The following is a 23,602-nucleotide window of genomic DNA, read 5'->3' on the forward strand; positions in this document are numbered from 1 at the left end:
CCAACTTCACAGCAGAAATAAACATGTTTACAGCAGGAATAAACATGTTTACAGCCTGGTTAAAAAATCCATTTTATGTTTAATAGGTCAGGTTTACCTTCATGACAACTGTGGGGGGAGTGAATTTTTTTCTAACTCGCCCATTTAAAAGTAATTTAATCTCAAAGTTCAGCATATTTAGGGGTGTGCCCTTTTGATTGACAGGTACCCCATCTCCCGCTTCAAGTCAGAAGAACGTAGAACAACCGCGGTTTTTAGCCGGTTAACAACGTGACTTAGCTTTAGCCCACTTACCTCCGTTAGCTCGGTCAGCTCTTAGCTACAGAAAGGTCGGAGTTCGCACGATGTCAATCATCCACCATGACGCTCACAGCCCCCCTCTCAGCTCCACCTGTTTGCCCATATTTGCATTTTGTGGGCGAGACGACACGCATGACCCTGCCAAGATGGCGATGGTAGGAACCGCCCACCGAGCTTCAATCCAGCTCTTCAGAAACCTACGGGTGACGTCACGGATGCTACGTCCATCTTTCTATATACAGTCTATGGTCAAATCCCACTAACTTCTTCTTCATAAAGCAGAATGTCCATATCCCATCACCTTTCTATGGTGTACCCCAAGGCTCTGTCATGGGACCATTTCACTTTACAATATGATCCTCTACAGACCCAGTCAGCAGCTTCCCTTTCACTGCTTTACAGTTGTTTGTCCTCTATGCCTGACAGATAGAAGTAATATATTATCTCACTAACAAATGTGGCCTCATCACCTTCACTGCAGGTCACACTGACTCATTAGGGTTCAACGCCCAGCGCTGGAATAAATCTACACCACAGAGCAAGAAAGCGAGCAACCAGCATCTGTGAGGACCGTACACACTCATGCCACCATCTCTTTGAACTCGTGCCATCAGGCAAACCTTTCAAAGCCCTTCCCAGCCACACAGACTTAAAACAGCTCCCCACCCCAACCCCCCCAAGCTGCAGCTGCTCTGAATCAGCCAAAAATGACCCAACTCAGGAAAATCTGAAATACAGTCCTGTTGCTTCACAATAAGCTCCTCTTCACTACAACTACTCTTCACTGGAAAATAAAAAAAAAACTGGATAATTTGACATGATTTCAGTTTTCATCATGAGGTGAGACAGGTCACATGGATTATTACATACATGTGGAATTATGCTTGTATGAACATTTAAAATGCCTTCCAGATCTTGAAACTGTAATGTGAAATACTGGATTTTCAGCTACAGATACCTGGAATTAAATGTTTTATGGTTTTGTAAATGCACTGTGACCTGTACAGTATAATACACATAAAAATGTTAAATAATGATAATAATAATAATAATAATAATAATAATAATAATAGGAAAAAGCATATGTGGCTAAAATTAAAAATGTAATTTTACCAATTTCATTATATGATATATGATTTATATAAAATGTTTTATACAAATAAAATAAATGAAAAAAAGTATTTTTAAAAAAAAATATTTTAAAGAAAAGAATTTGTCATATATTTAATTTTGATATTTTCACAGAAATATAAATATAGATCTAAACTAAAATATCAAATAAAAAAATAAAAAAATATGTAAATAAATAAAAGAAAATGAAATGTGTAACTGAAGCAAAATATCTCTGAAACTTATAATGTTTTTAAAAGGATAGTTCATTGACTGCAAACATGTTTATTTATTTTTTTATTTGAACTAGAATAAAGTAAAAATATGTTTTATTTATGATATTTTAAATTATTTACAGAGTATTGTGCTGCTATCTCACTGACCTGCTCAACATTTCACTATAATAACTTTATTTATTCACTTTTTACCCTTTTTATCGCTCATAAGACATCATGTTCTATCTGTATTTTGACTACTGTTTTTATTTTAATGACATAACTTTCTATTGTTTTTTCTAATTGAATTATTAAGTAATTATCGAGCTGATGAACCTGTTTCATTGCACTGATCTGTCGGGTTTTGCAGCGACAGGAAACAGTATTCATCAGAATAACGGCTTCGTAACCATGGTTTCATTGCTGGTTTGTACATATTTCCTCTGTCTTACGGTCACGCTGTTCACAGCTGTTCGTAAACGCCATGATTATCTCTCAGCTAACCTTTAGAAAGCTCCTCTAGCAGGTTTCCAGCATGAAACCTTTACAGATGCTCCAAATTGCACCTGCGTGTTCAAACTCTATCATTTAAATAGATTACAATTGATTTAGCACTTAATGTATCGACCAGAGTGTTTTACTGCACCGAAGCCTGCATGTGTAAACTGCTTTAGATAAGAGTGTCTGCATCATGTCCCAAGTTTCTTATCTCTCTTTCACAATTAGCAGGAGTTGTCTTTTCCTGGTGGCAAACTGATGTCTTCTCTTCTGTTTGGGATCATCTCAGGTATAAACAATGCACGTAAAATTAAGCATCCAGTAGTGGAACTTTGGAAATCAAACTAAAAGTGCTGCAGAAAGCAGTCGTCAGTGTGCAGGATTGTTCTGCAGAGGCACATTCATCGGGGAGGAGCTGGAAAACAATAACCATGCAAAGGGAAACGACCACAGAGACGCTGTGGAACAATAAACTCAGTGAGTTTCCAATCAGAATGACCGTGATGGCGATCAGGGGCTGAGGGATGAAGAGGAGGGACAAAATACATATAAGGAAGGGTAACAGAGGTTTATTGTGAGAAGTAGAGTCTCTGAAATACCTCCAGGGCTCTCTGCCTCCATCTCAGCCTCACCACTGTCTGCTGCCTGCATTTGTTTCAATAACGGTTTCTCCTGCACATCTGGAAATATGACGTTGTTTGGATGTTTTAATACAAAAACACATTTTTAAAAAAGGTCAAAATTGGCAGCAAACTGTGAAAGCAGTTGGGAGGTTTGAATTCAGAGGCTAAAATTAAAAGAAGAGGTCATTAATCTGTTACCATAGTTACCAGAAAGTCAGACTAACATGGTGAGGAAAGCAGTGTGGTCCCTCACGTGCAAATTACATGTACATGCCAACTCACATGAAGGTTTACGTCAGCATAACTGAACTTTAATCACGACTTAAAGGCAGAGTATGTAAGATTTCAAGGCGATTCTTTCCACCACCAGGTGGCAAACACCAGGTCGTGAGCAAAACCACAAAACTGCTACCTCCACAAACGACCACAGGTTGGCAGTAATGAGCAAAACTCACCCCTCACCCCTCCTCCTTGCCAGCTCCAATTGTGAGCTGTAGCTCAGAGCCGCTCTGGAATAAATGGGCTTATACTCCCCCTACTGGTGGAAAACAAGTACTTTTTTTTTTACTGGTCAGAAAACATTCAAGAAGGGTCTTTGTCATTAATTAAACTTGTAATTTAATAACACATCAAATATGGACAGACTGGAACCTACATGTTTAAAAACTATCTAATTATGATTGCAGTTATTTTTTTTTTATTAAATTTATTTTGAAGATCATGAAAATCTTACATACTCTACCTTTAAATACAGCAGATGAGACTGAAAGCAACTTTTCCAGTTCGGGAAGCAAAGAAAACACAAGTTGGTGGAAAATTAACTTGAACTTGAACTTGTCAGTAAAAGCTGCTCCTGCACCGTGTTGCTGTGAATGTCGGCGACTACGACTCAAACGTGGAAATCTGATTGTCAATCTTTAAACTGTGTTGCTTTGTTCTGGATGATCAGTGGGATGTGAGGGCAGGGAGGCGTACCGATGGGAAAGAACATAGGCAGCCTGATCAAAGCCTCTCTGCTTCCTAACAAGCCCGACTAGAGCTCAAATTAGAGGCCGTCTCCTTCAACTGAGACTCAACCTGAGCCGTGACCTTCAGGTGCTGCACGTTTGGCGTCCTCAGCGATGAGGAAGTCAACTTCACCGCATGGAAAATAACAGGATTTTGCTGATTTTTTTTTAATGTATTTACACAAATGGTTCCCTTATATAAACAAAGGTTACTGAGGACAAACCAAAGCAACATGGAGCCATGTTGGCATCACAGCCTCATAAAAACAAACAACATATTTGCTGCCTCAATGGAGCAGCTTAGAAATAAAATATGCGTACTGTTGGTTTCATGTTTAACACACACTGATGCATCTGAGTAATTCTGGGAGTGCAGCAGCGTGAATTTATAGTGTTTACTGATGCACAGCGGCGTGTTGTTGGGTAGCAACAGCCAATAAACAGCAAACTGGAAGTGCAGGCTGCAAAGAAAGCTCGAAAGGGACTGAATTAGATCAGCTAAATGACGCACCAAAGAGTTGCTGCTGCTTCGGATCAGTCATGTTGTGCACTGATGAAGCTCTGTAAGCAGATGTTAGAATGAGGTAAATACAACCTCAGGGAGATCGTTATGAAAAGAAAAATGGACAAAATGCAGAAACAGTTGGTGAAACCATTAAAATAAAGAAATATTTTCCATTTTTCACACATGTTGTGAGTCATTTTGGTTCACTGGTCTTATAAAGTTGCTTCAGTTCATTCAGGTTTTCAGCCAGTCTGGACTTTGTGTTGCAGACCGGCTGCTCTGCTTGGTTCCAGTCAGAACACGTTTTCACCCGGATGAGTTCACGCTCCACGCCGTGGCGGCAACGCATCCAGGTCCTGTAGCTGCAGAACAAGCCCACATCACCATCCTTCCACCACCGTGCCTGACAGTTGGTGGGAGGTGTTTTTCTGGTATGCTGCTGGGCAAACATCTCCGCTTTGTTCCGGTCTGTCCAAAAAGACCCTGAAGCAGAAGTCTTGTGGTTTTATTCAGAGGAAGCATCATGTTTTCTTTTTTTAGAGAAAAGCGTTTTTCCTGCCGTCCCTTCGAACAGTCTGTATTGTTCAGCCTTTCTCTGATTGGACTGTCATGAACTGGATCCTCTGAGATGGAGATCCTGGTTTTTCTACAGCTTCTCTGAGCCCTGAACTTGCTGGGACCTTGACTGCTGGGAGGACTGGTAACTGATCAGCAGCTGTGACGGATGGACCCTCAGTTTGGAAACAGGCTTCCTCGGTTAATGAGCAGCAACAGTTGCTGGTGTCTTTCCTCCTTGGCGTTGTGTTAACACACACCTGAATGATGCGAAGCAGGAAACTGCAGGATAAATCTGTTTGATGGACGATCTCCCACTGATGATGATCGGCTCATTTGATTCCTGTTTAGTGCCACAAAACTCTAGCTGTGTTTCCATTATGGTTTTTTTCAAAATAAAAGCAATATTAGTAAAATTTCGACATTTTCAGGTGTTTTAGTGTTTAGTGCAGAAGCCGCAGTTTCGTCAAATTTCGTCTGGATGATCAAATTTTACAAAACTGTGGTTTATGTGAGGTAGCCACGTAACGTCGGGGTTTTCTACTTGCTGCGGAGGATTTGCCACGGCTTTTCAAAACCCTTATCCATCATTTGTCTTTTGAATTCAATGTAAACTCTGCATTTTGCTGTTGTTTGTTCCAAATCCGCCCAATCTTTACTGGAAATAAACTGGTCACATCATGAAAAAAGGACTTCCTTTCTGCGAAATACTTCTACAACTAAACATCTGAAAAACAGCATAAATACATCTTAGCAATTTTTGAGTTTTTTTCAAAATACAGGTGTTTCCTTTGGTGTTTTTTTCTTACAATATTTAGGTTTTGCGTTATTCTAGGTGTGATGGAAACGCAGCGTCTGTTTCTGCATTTTGATTTAGTTTTTCTTGTCTGCATGACTGCAGTGTTTGTATCCTAAATGTCCATCATCCCAGCTGCACACCTCCGTCTTAAACTGCAGAAAAAGAACATTTCAAACACAAAAATTAAAAAAAAGATGTGAGAGCATGCTCACCTTTGCCCTGGCTGAAATCCAGCTGCAGGATGGTCTGGAGAAGCGAGTCGGTGTTGAGGGTGAGGTCAAAGTCCGGGCGGACCTTCGGCTCCAGGGCTCCTTTCACCCATCGATCCTGAGACGACGTCACTCGTTTGATCAGAGCGTCTGAGATCTATCCACAGACGAGACGAGAGCACAACCATGAAACACTTCTGAATGTACGTGGAGGTACCGGATAACCTGCCTGCATACAGAGCAGCCTGTCTGGGCTGGAATCCCTTCCAGCGTCTGATGACTGAACGTTGGAGCAACTCAAACATGAACGGATAAGAATGAGACCTTCTGCCTGCTGGTGAGAGCTTCATTGCCTCTGGATAGAAAAGCTAAATGAATACATTACATTTAACTTCTATCAAATGCAAAGAATGTGGCGCAGCGTGAGTCCAGGATTCAGAACTTATTCCTAAAGCCTTCAAAGCAGATCGCTTCATTTAACAGCATTTTCTGTGTCAGATAAGTTCAAACTGCTGTGAATTTACAAGAGTTCCTGCACTTACTGGCGCTCCACGCCACTTTAATTCTTTAAATGAATCTTTTCAGAACGTAGACATTACCGACAATACAGAAAGATGATCAATATATCATGAAATATTCAGAAGAGATGGAAGTGAGGGGATGAGAGTGTGTGTGGGTGTGTTTTCCTCAAAAGCTGCCTTGATCTTCATTTCATCTCCGGCTTTCACCTTATTCCGTTTCCCCTCATGCATTCTTTCTCCAAGAAAAGAAATGATCTAAACCAGAGGCAAGAAATCACATTTCTTTAAAGATAGAAATGTGTTTTGTGAAGCGAAAAAAAACATAAATGTTCAGATGAAGTTTAGAGAAATTGGAGCTAAAAGAAAATACTTCATAGCAGTCATGCTGTGTTGGATGTTTTCTGCTTAGATTATGATCAGAATTTATTAAATCTTCGTCTTCCTTGCAGTTTTATGTATCCTCGTGACAACTAATGATAAAATGAGGTGACAGGAAACACAGGTAGGTTATCGAACATGTTTTATGTTTAACATGAACACAAATAAAATCCAGGAGAAGTATCGAAACCATCCGTTCTTTTTCCACTTCATCCAGGTCAGGGTGGTGGGAATCTGGAGCCTATCCCAGCAAACCACTGGGCGAGAGGCAGGTCAAAGTAGCGAACTAACTAAATAAAGATATTTAATTAACCCCCTGAGATGAAATTATGTATGTTTTGAAATAATTGATGTCCAGTCAGGCAGTCCAGCTGGAGGCAGGATTGACTTGTATTTTTCTGTTGAAGAAGCCTCTGCCTGAACACACGCTGTTCCAGCATCCATCCAGTCATCCCCAGAAAGAATGAGTCTCAGCTAGGTGGTCTGTTGCAAGCGAGTTGGTGTCCAAACACCTCCTTCCTCTTTCCTACATGGTTTCCAATGCATCACCAGCCTGGAATGTGTCGTCATGTTTACAGACGACACCATTTCTGCAGACACCCCCGTCCCCCCCGTCCCCCCCGACAACCACACGTTACAGCCGCCTGAAGTAAAACGGCAGTGAGCTCAGTAAAGTCTGCTCAAGAAGCACTCAAAGAAAAACTGTCAAGGGACCAGTCTGATGGCATCTGCACAACATAAAGCCAATCCACAAAGACCCCGTTCCCAACAGCGCAGAGGATCTTTGGACCAGACCAGGACTCCGTCCCCATCCTGACCAGGACTCCGTCCCCATCCTGACCAGGACTCCGTCCCCATCCTGACCATGCCGTCCCCATCCTGACCAGGACGCCGTCCCCATCCTGACCAGGACGCCGTCCCCATCCTGACCAGGACTCCGTCCCCATCCTGACCAGGACTCCGTCACCATCCTGACCAGGACGCCGTCACCATCCTGACCAGGACTCCGTCCCCATCCTGACCAGGACTCCGTCCCCATCCTGACCAGGACTCCGTCCCCATCCTGACCAGGACTCCGTCCCCATCCTGACCAGGACTCCGTCCCCATCCTGACCAGGACTCCGTCACCATCCTGACCAGGACGCCGTCACCATCCTGACCAGGACGCCGTCCCCATCCTGACCAGGACTCCGTCCCCATCCTGACCAGGACTCCGTCCCCATCCTGACCATGCCGTCCCCATCCTGACCAGGACTCCGTCCCCATCCTGACCATGCCGTCCCCATCCTGACCAGGACGCCGTCCCCATCCTGACCAGGACGCCGTCCCCATCCTGACCAGGACTCCGTCCCCATCCTGACCAGGACGCCGTCACCATCCTGACCAGGACGCCGTCACCATCCTGACCAGGACGCCGTCCCCATCCTGACCAGGACTCCGTCCCCATCCTGACCAGGACGCCGTCACCACCCTGACCAGGACTCCGTCCCCATCCTGACCATGCCGTCCCCATCCTGACCAGGACGCCGTCCCCATCCTGACCATGCCGTCCCCATCCTGACCAGGACTCCGTCCCCATCCTGACCAGGACGCCGTCACCATCCTGACCAGGACGCCGTCCCCATCCTGACCAGGACGCCGTCCCCATCCTGACCAGGACTCCGTCCCCATCCTGACCAGGACTCCGTCCCCATCCTGACCATGCCGTCCCCATCCTGACCAGGACTCCGTCCCCATCCTGACCAGGACTCCGTCCCCATCCTGACCATGCCGTCCCCATCCTGACCAGGACTCCGTCCCCATCCTGACCAGGACGCCGTCCCCATCCTGACCAGGACACCGTCCCAATCCTGACCATGCCGTCCCCATCCTGACCAGGACGCCGTCCCCATCCTGACCAGGACTCCATCCCCATCCTGACCAGGACCCGGTCCCCATCCTGACCAGGACGCCGTCCCCATCCTGACCAGGACTCCGTCCCCATCCTGACCAGGACTCCGTCCCCATCCTGACCAGGACCCGGTCCCCATCCTGACCATGCCGTCCCCATCCTGACCATGCCGTCCCCATCCTGACCAGGACGCCATCCCCATCCTGACCAGGACGCCGTCCCCATCCTGACCATGCCGTCCCCATCCTGACCAGGACGCCGTCCCCATCCTGACCAGGACGCCGTCCCCATCCTGACCATGCCGTCCCCATCCTGACCAGGACGCCGTCCCCATCCTGACCATGCCGTCCCCATCCTGACCAGGACGCCGTCCCCATCCTGACCAGGACGCCGTCCCCATCCTGACCATGCCGTCCCCATCCTGACCAGGACTCCGTCCCCATCCTGACAAGGACGCCGTCCCCATCCTGACCAGGACTCCGTCCCCATCCTGACCATGCCGTCCCCATCCTGACCAGGACGCCGTCCCCATCCTGACCAGGACTCCGTCCCCATCCTGACCATGCCGTCCCCATCCTGACCAGGACTCCGTCACCATCCTGACCAGGACTCCGTCACCATCCTGACCATGCCGTCCCCATCCTGACCAGGACGCCGTCCCCATCCTGACCAGGACTCCGTCACCATCCTGACCAGGACGCCGTCCCCATCCTGACCAGGACGCCGTCCCCATCCTGACCAGGACTCCGTCCCCATCCTGACCAGGACGCCGTCCCCATCCTGACCAGGACTCCGTCACCATCCTGACCAGGACGCTGTCCCCATCCTGACCATGCCGTCCCCATCCTGACCAGGACGCCGTCCCCATCCTGACCAGGACTCCGTCCCCATCCTGACCATGCCGTCCCCATCCTGACCAGGACTCCGTCCCCATCCTGACCATGCCGTCCCCATCCTGACCAGGACTCCGTCCCCATCCTGACCAGGACGCCGTCCCCATCCTGACCAGGACTCCGTCCCCATCCTGACCATGCCGTCCCCATCCTGACCAGGACTCCATCCCCATCCTGACCAGGACGCCGTCCCCATCCTGACCAGGACTCCGTCCCCATCCTGACCAGGACACCGTCCCCATCCTGACCAGGACGCCGTCCCCATCCTGACCAGGACGCCGTCCCCATCCTGACCAGGACACCGTCCCCATCCTGACCATGCCGTCCCCATCCTGACCAGGACGCCGTCCCCATTCTGACCAGGACACCGTCCCATCCTGACCAGGACGCCGTCCCCATCCTGACCAGGACTCCGTCCCCATCCTGACCATGCCGTCCCCATCCTGACCAGGACTCCGTCCCCATCCTGACCAGGACTCAGTCCCCATCCTGACCAGGACTCCGTCCCCATCCTGACCAGGACGCCGTCCCCATCCTGACCAGGACGCCGTCCCCATCCTGACCAGGACGCCGTCCCCATCCTGACCAGGACTCCGTCCCCATCCTGACCAGGACGCCGTCCCCATCCTGACCATGCCGTCCCCATCCTGACCAGGACGCCGTCCCCATCCTGACCAGGACTCCGTCCCCATCCTGACCAGGACGCCGTCCCCATCCTGACCAGGACTCCGTCCCCATCCTGACCATGCCGTCCCCATCCTGACCAGGACTCCGTCCCCATCCTGACCAGGACGCCGTCCCCATCCTGACCAGGACGCCGTCCCCATCCTGACCAGGACTCCGTCACCATCCTGACCAGGACGCCGTCCCCATCCTGACCAGGACTCCGTCCCCATCCTGACCAGGACACCGTCCCCATCCTGACCATGCCGTCCCCATCCTGACCAGGACGCCGTCCCCATCCTGACCAGGACGCCGTCCCCATCCTGACCATGCCGTCCCCATCCTGACCAGGACTCCGTCCCCATCCTGACCAGTCACACAAAAGTCAGATGTGGCTGTTTTCTAAGACTGAAACCCCTCCTCCACCAGAAACACCATCAGCATCAGCTGAAAACATGAACATAGAAACGTGAGGCTGTGCAGCTTCATGACTTTTTCCTTCAGCCTTCCTCCATCCCAGCAAAGCTCAGATCAATAACTACAGATCAACAGCTGATCATGTAAACCTGCAGCTAGCTGAACGAGAAGCAGATCAGTTGCAGCGTTTGTGAAGCTAATCAGCAGCCTGCTGTGCTGCTGCGCTGTGTAAGGAGCATGAAATCAGGCAGGCGGGTGTGTTTATGTTGCTGATTTCAGGGTTGTTTGTCTCTGACTGTGCTGAACGCAGCTGTGCACGCCACGAACATCAGACGCTTCCGTCAATGCTAGCGGAGCTTTGCAGCCAGTTTTCAGTAGAAAATCCCAGAAATAAATCATACATGTTGATTTATTTGATATTTAAAGATGTCCTACAGCATTTTTAACTTGTCTATAATCACATTTTCTACTTAAAAGTTTATCTTTAATGGCTTTAGACAAAAAAAATGTTTCTAATGGAGAAGAAGCTAATAAAATGTAATGCGTGAAGACATGGGAGGGCGGATACCTGAAGGAAGCCACTGGGATCGTTCTCTTTAAGGACCTCTAGACAGTACTCCATCATGCCGGTGGTCTGGCGGAGCTTCATGGTGCAGTGGGTGATCTGGTCACGCACCACCTGCAGAAGAAAGACAAAGGTCAGACAAATTAGCACCGGAAATAATCATATCGTTTTAAATCTTAGAAGAACAGTCATCAAATTGTGGCTTAATGTTGCAGTTTCCTGCATTTTTATACTCAGTGACCCAAATTTTCCACCCAAACACTAATCTACTATTTGTCCATTTGACGGTTTGGTCCAGAAATCTCTGGAAAAACAAAAAAAATTTCATGGTTTGGGCTGAAATGAAACAACTGAGATATGATTGAAGTGAAGACTTTCAGGTTTAATTCAAGGACTTGGACAAAAATATGGAACTGCAACCATTTTTAGTCTCATTTCAGAGGCTAAAAATGAATTTGACAATCAACTTTACTATAAGAAAAATGCTTATTTTTAACACTTTGTTGAGAATTCTTTGTAGGTAATGATTGTCAGAAGTCTGGAAGTGATGAACATCACCAAACTGTTGCAGCACCTTTACTGCAGCTGCTTTCAGTCGCTGCTTGTTTCCGGGTCTTTCTGCCCACCGTCAGCTGGGTTGAGATCTGATAACTGCCTCAGACATGGCAGAATACTCCATTTATTTGCTTTAAAGACGTTTTGGGACATTGTTCAGCAGCACTGTGACGAGATATCCGATTAACTTTGCTGAATCTGAGCGGAGAGTAAATCTCGATGACTTCTGACTTCATCCAGCTGCTTCTGTCTGCTGTCAGGAAACCAACAAACACCAGTTTCCCAGAGCTGCTGGAAGGCATACAAGCCCATACCATATAACTGCCCCCACCGTGCTTAGTCTCTCTGCTGCACCAGATCTGAAACCAGGCCTGATCCAGCTTCGTTAGATGGTCTTTGGTTTAGTCTCATCTTAACTTTCTGTCCTTGAGGCTGGTTGTGGTTTGCAGCTTGTGATGAACCCTCAGTGTTTTATTTGTCTTCTCATCAGATTTAGACACTAAAACACCTGCTTTCTGGAGAGTTCTTCACCTGAGTGGATGCAGTGGAAACGTTTTCAGCACTACGGAAAAGATCCTGCAAACCTTTTCCCAAGCTCACCAGTTCAATCTCTTTATCACAATACGCACCAAACTGCTGGATTTTCTCTTTCTCTTTCCATCCATGGGAACTCCTTTGACAACATGAGTCCAACCTGGAATCTACCGCAGACCTTTCATCTGCTTGATTGGTGATGGATGCATGAGGGACTATCCCATGAAGCCAGTGAAACTGCTTTAGATTTAACTTTGGTGATTAGATTTGCATGTGGAGCCGCTACATATGAACCAGCTGTAATTTATGTATGAAACTCTGCTGAATCTGCACTTTAAGCACATTTAGATGAGACAAAAGATCATCTTTCAATCTATAACCATGAATATATCCTCCTGACAACCAGGGAAGAAAATGGGTAACTACAAATGTCCACTACAGAGGACACTGCTTAAACTTTTAAATATTGTGGTAAAATATAGTTATATTTATCTAAGAAAGGATTTAATGTGTTTATAAGATATTCAATGAAAATATAACTACAAAATTTCAAGTAAAAATCAGCACAAAGAAAAGTATTATGCACTTTTGCTCTTCCCATAAAACATGCTTGTTGCAATGGAGGCCATTTTTCTTGAAGAGAGAAAGAAAGTTCACAAAGTCCCACCCCCCACCTACCATTTAAAAGCACTAAATGTCCTCTTTAAAGACCAAAGGTGTTAGTTCAGTAGCATTCAGGGAGATGAAATTATTTAGGTTTACAAAGGTCCTCCACAGAGGAGAAGTTGAACTACTGGTAGTCAGGAGGATATTTACATCTAAACCTCACTATTCTGTGTTGTTCCATTAAATTAGCACCAAAATTGTTGTTAAACTGGTCCCAGTATTGTCTGACTTTTACAAACGTGCATCACAGCCTCTTTACAAGCTGCTATCAGCTGTTGCAAGCTGCATGCTGACCACTTTAAATGCCGACTCAGATTCCTCTTCATGCAGCTGAATGAGGCTCGGCAAACATGCATAAGTAACAGTTTAAAGTGGAATAAGCTTGTGAGGATGGTGACAGAAGGAGGTCACAAACACAGTGGAAAAGGCTTCGCAGAACATAAAAAAAAGAGGAAATGGGGGCAGTTCAAGTAGAACTGGATTTATTTTGGGGGTGTAGATGATATTTGGATCAGCAGACGTTAATCCTGCGGTCTGAATGAGTCCCTCGCCACCAAGCTGGAAATGTTGTAGGAAAAGAACAAAATGCAAATAAAACGTCTCCAGAAGAAGGAGGGAAAACAAAGAAAAGAAATGGGAAGGTGGATGGGAGGTGAAGAGTAAATTCCAGGAGTAAGAAATGTAAATTTTACAACTCCATGTGGACACCGGGACAAACAGAGAGGAGAATCTGGCGGTGAGCGGAGGAGAAGCCACAGGCTGAAGCAACACTTTGCATCTTTACGATGGAGGCAGAACACGGTGAAATGAAGAAAATATGACTGTAAAGGTTTCAACAGAAACATCTAATGACGAAAAGATTCAAATCAGCTTCACCCCAAAACAAAACTCAAGACATCAACAGGTTTAGTCTGATGACTTTCAGTCTGACTTCAGATCAGAGGCGCCATATGGGGGAAAAGTCAGGAATATTCTAAGGGCCCAAAAAGATGTACAGGCTATATGAGAAAATCATCAAACCTTCATTAAAATAATAAATACTTTTTTCAAAGGTTGTAATAGTGCTGCATTTGATACAGTCGATCATAACATTCTGTTACAAAGACTAGAACAGGTGATTGGAATTACAGGTACAGCGTTAAGCTGGTTTAAATCATATTTATCTGATAGACTTCAGTTTGTTCATGTAAATGACAAGTCCTCCTCACAAACTACAGTAAGTAAGTAAGTTCCTCAAGGTTCTGTACTTGGACCAGTACTCTTCACGCTATATATGCTCCCTTTAGGCAAAATTATTAGACAGCATGGAATAAACTTTCATTGTTATGCAGATGATACTCAACTATACTTATCCTTTAAACCAGATGAAACAAATCAGCCCAATAGGCTACAAAATTGTCTCATAGACATAAAGACTTGGATGTCTAGAAATTTTCTCCTCTTAAACTCAGATAAGACTGAAGTAATTCTCGTTGGATCTGAAAAACTCAGAGCTAAATTTTCCGGTTTTGTAATGAACCTGGATGGCATTACTTTAGCTTCCAGTGCTACAGTGAGAAACCTTGGAGTAATATTTGACCCTGACCTGTCCTTTGGCCCACATATTAAGCAGGTTACTAAAACAGCCTTCTTTCATTTACGTAATATAGCCAAAATTAGGGACATTCTGTCTCAGAGTGATGCAGAAAAACTGGTTCACGCTTTTGTTACTTCGAGACTAGATTACTGTAACTCTCTATTACTGGGCTGTCCTAAATATGCCCTGAAAAGCCTTCAGCTGATCCAGAATTCTGCAGCCAGAGTCCTGACCAGAACCAGCATGAGAGATCATATTTCTCCAGTTTTAGCCTCTCTTCATTGGCTGCCTGTTGAATCTAGAATAGAATTTAAAATCCTTCTCCTTACATATAAAGCCCTCCACAACCAGGCACCACTATATATCAAAGACCTCATTGTTCCTTATATACCAAGCAGAGTACTTCGTTCGCAGACTGCAGGCTTACTTGTGGTTCCTAGAGTCTCAAAGAGCCGAGCAGGAGGCAGAGCCTTTGGTTATCAGGCCCCTCTCTTATGGAATAAGCTCCCAGTTAGTGTTAGGGAAGCAGACACCCTCCCCACCTTTAAGACTAGGCTGAAGACTTATCTTTTTGATAAGTCCTATAGCTAGGGATGGTTAGCATCCCTTAGTTATGCTGCTATAGGTTTAGACTGCTGAGGGACATTTCCTGATACACTGAGCTTCTTTCTTTTTCTCCTTATCTCTTTCTTTTACCCCCCCCCCCCCCATAACAGTGTTGCATCATTAACATGTATGTCTCCTGTCTCAGCAGGTCTCCCTGGCCGGGAGTAGCAGTTCCTGTTGTCTGTTGTCTTTCTGTCCTCTTCCCCCCACACAGCAGAGGCTTATGGCTGCCTGTCCTGAGCCGGGTTCTGCCGGAGGTTTCCTTCCTGTTAAAAGGGAGTTTTTTCCTTCCCACTGTTGCCAGTGTGCTTGCTCAGGATGGGAGATTGAGTTGGACTCAACTCAATCTGTTGGTTTCCTTATATAGGCTATTATGAATTGGCCTTCATTATGTTTTCCCCTCTGTCTGTAAAGCGTCTTGAGATGGCATTGCCGTGATTTGACGCTATGTAAATAAAGTTGAATTGAATTGAATTGAATAATAAAATATAGCAGTAAAATAAACTGATAAACCATTTATATTAAAATAACCAAGTTAGATGTATGCACTGTGATTTAACCCTTTATAGGGCACTCAATACCTTCAAGTTAGAAATTTTAACCTTAACTTGTCCTTCTGGTATGAACCAAGACCTCCATTCTGTTGTTACAGTAACAAAAAAATAAAGTTTCACGGCGAACATGAAAGTGATCAAAAATACTCACTTGCCCCATAAAGGGTTAAACAGTCCTGGATCTTTATTATTCCCATTAAACGCTTTTTTTTTTTTATTAGCTTGAAGCAAAAACAAAAATCAAAAATTTGCGATGAAGTGGTGGGGTCTAAGGCATTGTCAATATTCCCGGTGACGCCGCTGCTTCAGATATTATGAGTTTTAGCTAAGGTGTCATCCAGACTGCAGCTGACAGAGGATTTTAGTTTTCCTCATATGAAGTTAATTTTTTTAAACAAAATAAATATTTTCTCAATAGAATTCACACAGATCGCTCAAACATTGCCTGACTGAACTACAAAAAGACCCATAACCCATGGTGGCTATGATTTCCAAAGATGCTCGATAGGAAACGTAAGGGTTTAGACGGCTGAACTCCTGACCCAGAAGGTGGAAACGAGATGCGCTGATGCAAACGTCCAAGCTGCTCCATTCCAACGTTGTGCTGACACACAGGTTTAAGCAGGAGCCTCACAGGCTGGAGACCGTGTCAGGAAATAAAAGGATTTACAGAAATAAAGCTGAAACCCCTGCAGGGCAGGAAACCAAAAATAGCCCAAAACAGAAATCCGAACAGAAAACAAAGTCAGGAACAGTGACCTCATCGGGAATAGACGAGCTAACCCGGATCAGCCTCCACAGATGAGGATTTTCCCCGCGCGTTATCAGATCTCCGGCGCTCCACAACCCTTAGCTAGCGCTGGAAAGCTCCAGGAATAAGAATTCACTGCTAAAAGCAGTTTTCCTGATTTAACAGGGTTTTTAAACTTTAAACTTTGTCATTGCACAAGTGCAATGAAAGTTGTGTGAAAACAATTAAATAAATAATTAAACACATAAATAAAACACAGAAACAATACTATAAAAAACAAGACTATTGATAAGATAATGCTAAAAAAGTACGAAAAAGTGACATTTGTCTCACAGGCACTAAAACTGCAGCTAAGATGCTGCTATGTAAAAACAGAGTTCAGTGATGCAACAGCTCGAGGATAAAAACTGTTTTTCAGCCTGTTTGTTCTCGCTTTAAACATCCGGAAGCGTCTACCTGAGGGCAACAGTTCAAACAGTTGATGACCAGGAAGAGAGGGGTCTCTGAGGATAGTCTGGGCTCTCCTGAGACAGCATGAGTTAAACTGGGAGAAGTGGTTGCAGAACAGAAGCTGCAGCATCGTCATGTAAATAAGGTGTAAAGTGTGACTCGGCCGAGCTGCATGGTGGCGTTGTGCGCTGCTTTGAGCCACGATAAGGTCTTTTCTGTGGGGAGTTTGCAGGTCCTCCCCTGTGGGGTCTGTAAAGGTAGTCCGTTTCCTCCTGCAGTCCAAAAACAGGTTGTCTGCTGTTTCTAAATTCTGCCTTGGACTGTTTATCTCCCTGTGTTGAGCCTGTGATGGACTGGCAACCTGCCCAGTTTGCGTCCTGTCTGTCACCTTGTAGCCACTGGGATTGGCTCCAGTCCCAACCCCCACCATGCACTGGAAATGGAATAGACAGACAATGGATGGATGGATGGATGGATGGATGGGTGGATGGATGGGTGGACAGTACTTAATCATCAATTACAGTCAGAAAAAAGAAGAAATGGATAAAAATATTAATTGAAATGCTGTTTAACATCATCTTCCTGTCCTCTCGTGTCATTTTTAGGTGGTTTACGGTGAATATGACCGAATGCAAATAAGTTTAAAGTTGCAGCTACAAAGATGACCGGCACAGAACGACTGATCTTTTACAAAAGGACACCTCGGTGATCATAAAGGAAAAGGATTCCGGGAAATTTCATTTATTAAAAATGGTTCCTAAACAGAAAGGAGCGGATCTTTGTCTGCTATGTTCATCTTTTTCAGCGAAGTTACCACAAGAAAACCAGCACAACCAGCAAATTGCTTTACAAATTCCTGAGACTGCCCCCAAGTGGCAGAAAAATGCTACAACGTGTACATGTGTATCTCTGCCAACACGGGGTCACAGAGCAATGTTTAAAGTATACATGTAGCACGGGCGTTCAATCACCTATGGCCTCTGTCTGTACTGTGCTGTGTGTCTGTGCCATAGACATTTATACATACAGATACAGATCCAGATCAGGTCCAGCTCTGCAGTGCTGTCCATTTATTACATTACAGGTATGTGCAAACTGACATGCATTCTGCACATTCCTGACCCCATCATAACTTTTATTTCCAACATGAAGCATCACCAGACAGCCTCGTTTTTCTGTACTGCACCACATCACCTGCCAGCAACTGGATATCAACACAGTGGCTGTTTCAGATGTGCACCATGGTTCAGCAATGAGACCCGAGAGGATGTTACCTGGAGAAGTGAGGAAAAAGAATGCAATCGTACAATGTATGTAATAGAATAAATCCACCCATCTATAGATGGATCTAACGCTATTCACCCCTCCATCCATCCACCCATCCATCCATCTATTCATCCATCCATCCATCCACTCAACCATCCATCCATCTATTCATCCACCCATCCATCCACCCAACCATCCACCAACCCCTCCATCCATCCACCCATCCATCCATCTATTCATCCACCCCTCCATCCATCCACCCATCCATCCATCTATTCATCCATCCATCCATCCATCCATCCACCCATCCATCCATCTATTCATCCACCCCTCCATCCATCCACCCATCCATCCATCTATTCATCCATCCACCCAACCATCCACCAACCCACCCATCCATCCATCCATCCATCCACTCAACCATCCATCCATCTATTCATCCACCCATCCATCCATCCATCCATCCATCCATCCACCCATCCATCCATCTATTCATCCATCCACCCCTCCACCCAACCTCCCACCCATCCATCCATCTATTCATCCATCCACCCCTCCACCCATCCATCCATCCATCCAACCACCCACCCATCCATCCATCCATCCATCCATCCATCCATCCACCCATCCATCTATTCATCCAACCACCCACCCACCCATCCATCCACCCATCCATCCATCCATCCACCCATCCATCCATCTATTCATCCAACCACCCACCCACCCATCCATCCACCCATCCATCCATCCATCCATCCATCCATCCACCCATCCATCCATCCATCCATCCATCCATCCATCCACCCATCCATGAAACTGGAATCTATCCCAGCATCACTGGGCGAGAGGCAGATCCACCCTGACAGGTCGCCAGTCCATCGCAGTGAGAGAATACATAACACCTAAAAGCCAAGATAACCAAAAGCAAAGTCCTGATCATGACACATCAGTAAAGATAAGGTTGCCATGGTGATAAAATCAGAGAACCATGGCAGTGTTAATAAAAAATCATAAATCCTGCTTCAGGCCTGAAATGTTTTCTGTAACCCGTTTTTGAGCTCTGACTTTGGCTTTTTGTACAAATCTTGTCTCTTCTTCTTTTGGTTATATCTGGTTTGAGCCTGTTTGCTCCTCGTCTGTTTTTCGGATTTCTGTGCACAAGCTCTACTTTTTTTAATGGCTTCCTGCCACACAGTAACATTACACCAGATTTTCTTCTGTATAAATAGAAAGCAGAACAGTCGCGTAGGTGAGGGCGGTTGAAGCAGGTGAGTTTGTGGGATTAAATAGTCAGTAAAACAAAAAGAAAGCCTGACTGTCAGCATGATATTGTAATTCCACAATTACAACGGTGAAAATCCCATAAGACTGCTGGTGCGCTGTCATCAGCGGCGTTTCTCTGTGTGAAAGGGGAGGAAAGAACGAGGTGAGGCATGTCACTGCTTACTGAACTCAGGCAGGAGGGAAATGAGATTTGGATGGATGTCACAGCCAGTCATTCAGGGCTAATTGAAACTGCGCTCACTGCCGCCTCCTTATTAGCCTTTTTCATTCAAGTGCAACAAAACCGGAGCAAATTCCAACTGATCAGCATATTTAACCATCTCCTTTATACTTATAAAAACAAATACATCATATTTTCACTGTCAAGTTGGCGATTAGACAGAAAACGTCTGGTGGCTTTGCTGAATCTGAGATAATGGATTATAGCGTTCACCGATGAGCGCCTGAATGAATCAGAGTTAATTAAGTGAAGACTTGGTGATTACCCCCCTCATTTGTGTGATGCTTAATGAGATCGGAGCAAATTATTCACCTGTCATCTGCTGTTTAAGCTGAATTATGAAAACCATGAAGAGTTCCACAAACCCATCAGGACATTTTAGCACCATTCAGTAAAAAATCTCTTCTTTATTCGTATTCTTATGTTTGCATTGGAGCTAACATAGTAACACAACCTGCCTGAATTCCAGGAAAATTCAGACCTAATATTGTTCCAAGAGAAAATTTACCAGTCAGTTCACGTTGACGGACCCTCCTCTTATCTCCTGTGTAAACAACATGAAGGATGAGGCGTGACGCCTCAGTAAATCCCACATTTATTTCAATTTCTTTCTGGCCTGCTGACACTTGCCGTCTGCTTCCTCCTACATGCTCCTGCAGACCCGGCTGCAGGCCGTTTCCAATATGTGTCACATGCATGTGAAATGAATTGGAGGGTGTGAATACTGAAACATGTTAATGCAGGTCCCTTATTTGGATCCCAGACACATCCTTAATACGACTCGCAGCCTCTGTAACACAGTCTGAGCCTCATTTCTATTCAGCTCTTGCATTTATAGTGTTTATATGTTGAATATACTTAATAAGCAGTAATGAAAAGGAGTTTATAAGCAGTTTGGATACATTATAAAGTGGATAAAAAGAAGCAGAATCCTTCCTATCTGCTCGTAGAAACAAAAGCTCATCAGTGAGTTTAGACTTTATTTCAAACTCATGCTTGGTGTCAATGGTTCATGGATAAATAAGCAAAATAAAAACCCACAGTTTAAGACCGATGAAAAAAAAAAACAAGAACTAAATTCTCTGTCTGGAGATCGAACAGTCCAGGTGGGTTATATCCAACAGCTAAGGACCGAAAACGGCTAAAAACCTGCGTGATCATGGAAAGCTTTAAGCAATATTGCTGCTAAATGAGGAATTATAAGGAATAAAGGAGGTCAAGCAAATCAGGGTATGTAAAGTCAGACGTTTTAAAGAAAATTATAAATAACAAACACAGAAATAGAAACAAGAAGACAAGTCAGAAAGTGAGTTTATGTAGCAGAATTATAAATGATTTGCCTAAAGACACAAACATTTTAATTAAAAAAATGTAGTTATTGAAAAAGCAAATCATTCTTAACCCAATCTCCTAAAGAAAATTAATCAAGCTAAACTAAAATAAAGACATGATTAATAATTATCCACCAAGAACCAGAAAAAAAGATTTTTGTCTGTTTTTTACTGTTAACTCTAAACGGCTGATTTATCACGTCTGGTCCAGTTTCTGAGACCTTTCTCGTCACTTTATGGTAAAAACTCTGTTGTAAACAATTTGACGCTTGTATTCTGCCCCCTGGTGGATAAATCACTACAATCATTCTGAGGCGATAATAAAAGGAACATAAACACATTTATTTATTTATTTTTTTTTTTTTTTGTGTGTTAAAAGACCAACGAATGACTTCTGATATTCTTATATTTTTGGGGTCAGGCTTTAGTGGGTTAAATTACAAAAAAAAAAAAAAAAAAAAAAAAAAAAAAAACTGTGATTAAAATCTCAGTAACAAGTTCAAATAATTTATATCCAAAATGCTCAGAGTAATAATTTTATTTGATACCAAAACATCCCTGAAAAAAGAAAAATTGGATAATATTACCAAGCACTTTGTCCCTGGATCTTTACAGTTTACTGAGATTGTTTTTTTCTTTGACAGAGAAACTGAGACATGCTGATTATGAAGTAAACAATAGTTAAACATAAACATCTTGATGATGTACTTGTCCAACATTGTTCTAAACCACAGAGGAAAATGTTCCTATCCTGTGGTTTTTAATGGTCCACTCTACCGGACATCTAATTGTAATGAATGTGGCCCCTGGTTTAGGGGGAACTGGGTTAATTTAACATTCTTTAGTGGGTAAAATGCTGAAAAAAGAGAAAACCGCTGGTTTTCAGCCTAATCCGATGACTTGCTAGCTGCCATCTCTTGGAAACGTATCATTTTATCTTCCTCCTCTGGAATCTGCGATGAAGTTAAATAAGCTTAGCGTGGTTGCAGCTCTCCGTGACGACATGTCAGGAATCTCAACCAATAATTCAGGTCATATTAGCGGATACTGTAGAGAGAGATGGCTGCATGAAGCTGGCTGCGATTCTCTCCAACAGGCTGGTAAATTCCTCCTCTGAGTCCAAACTCCTCGCTGGCTGCGATACGATGAAACACAGTTTTTTCCTCTCCTCTTCCTCCTTCCTCTTCTTAGACTGATGCCTCCTTATTCTTTGTTTAATGTGGGGAAAACCAGCCACACGTTTAAGGAAAGAAAAAGAAGATCCAGACACATCCAGGTCATGGTGATCTTGAGGGCTTTAACAGAAAACAACCGGACTCTTCTCTTCCAAGAAGCTTCTTCTACAGATATTTTGAAGCTGTCAGGATGCTTGGAGGCTGGAGAACATATGAATCATTTTAAGCTGTTCAGCAACTTTCTAACTTGTGCATCGTGATAAAACATATGGAGGAGAGGAGAAAAAACTCCAAAAGCCCAACCTGAGCTCTGCGTTCTCATCCAACAGCAGAATCTAAAAGACTTTTTTCTTTGCTAATGCTCCAAATCTCTTCAAACTTTCATCATGTTTACACAGTTTGACCTGGAGATCCTCCCCATCAGGAGCTGTGATTGCTACCTCTGTGGGCTCGTTGCCGTGGCGACAGTCCTGGCTATGGTGTGGACTCCCACGTGGCCTGTTTGGGCGGTTTCCATAGCAACGTGGATGCTGGAGTCGACATGCACATAGTTTCTTCACCTCAGCACGAAGCCAGATGTTTAACCCCAGATGTTAATCACCTGTTATGTTTTTATGCTGAAGTTTTAGTTGAAGAGACAGAAACTAGGAGTTGGGGCTGATGTTTCTGCAAAAGATGGGTGTGTGTGTGCTACGTAGGTGTGTGAGAAAGAGAGTATGACCAGGTGTGTAATCAATGGTTTTATATATAAATATACATTCCTAATTTGTTTTAATTATGAAAATCACTTTGAACTGTTGTTGTATGAAAAGTGTTTTATAAATAAAGTTTGATTTGAATAAAAAACACATTTTACAACAGGTACACCTTCTAATCTTCGTTTGTTTGTTTTTGACTTTGACTGTTGATATTTTTTTACTTTTGTTTTTTTGTATGTTTAATTTTATTTTATCAAAATAAAATAAAACATACAAAAATTAATCAAAATAAACTTTCCAAACAGAATTTATTTCTTACAGGGACGATGTGAGAAGACGCTTTACATCAGCAGGTCTGCTGAAACTCATCTGTTTAAAATCAAAGTTTAAAACGTTTTAATTTGTCAAAACTACATAAATGCTAACTTTTGTTTTATGTATTTTCATTTCGCTCTGTTTAACTTCTTTACTTTTCTTTCAAAGCTTGTTTTCATGCTTCCTGCTGTACGGGTTCGTCAGGCACTCGTCCAGGAAAAGTGCAGACGAACTTGTCCTGCTTTGCATCAGATTAGCTGACGGCTGGTTTCTGTCCACCATTCCCAGCAGGTAAAAACAGAAGGAAAGATGTAGACGGATGTCTGCACAAATACATGGTGGACAAATCTTTACGTGCCTCATCATCCCACCAGCAGGAGCACATTTAGTGGCTTTTGCTGGGTCTCAGGGTCTTCCTGACCCGCCTCTGACCTTTGTGCATGATGACATGACCGCTGTTCTTGGATCAGTT

General features: G+C 44.2%; 1 protein-coding gene across 2 annotated transcripts in view; it reads right to left on the reverse strand.

Moving 5' to 3' along the window:
• Positions 1–23,602, reverse strand: part of trim67 (tripartite motif containing 67) — a gene marked incomplete at both ends in the record, with an annotated part of 164,725 nt that overhangs the window by 15,303 nt on the left and 125,820 nt on the right. The window contains 3 exons of one of the 2 annotated variants that reach the window (XM_079256010.1): positions 2,723–2,803; positions 5,825–5,978; positions 11,153–11,263. In XM_079256010.1, coding sequence (XP_079112136.1) covers positions 2,723–2,803; positions 5,825–5,978; positions 11,153–11,263 — 346 coding nt within the window. The remainder of the gene's footprint in view (positions 1–2,722; positions 2,804–5,824; positions 5,979–11,152; positions 11,264–23,602) is intronic. The other variant, XM_079256011.1, reaches the window with a different exon arrangement.

Source organism: Telmatherina bonti (genome assembly GCF_933228915.1).
Source record: "Telmatherina bonti genome assembly, chromosome: 16".
Lineage (NCBI taxonomy): Eukaryota > Metazoa > Chordata > Actinopteri > Atheriniformes > Telmatherinidae > Telmatherina > Telmatherina bonti.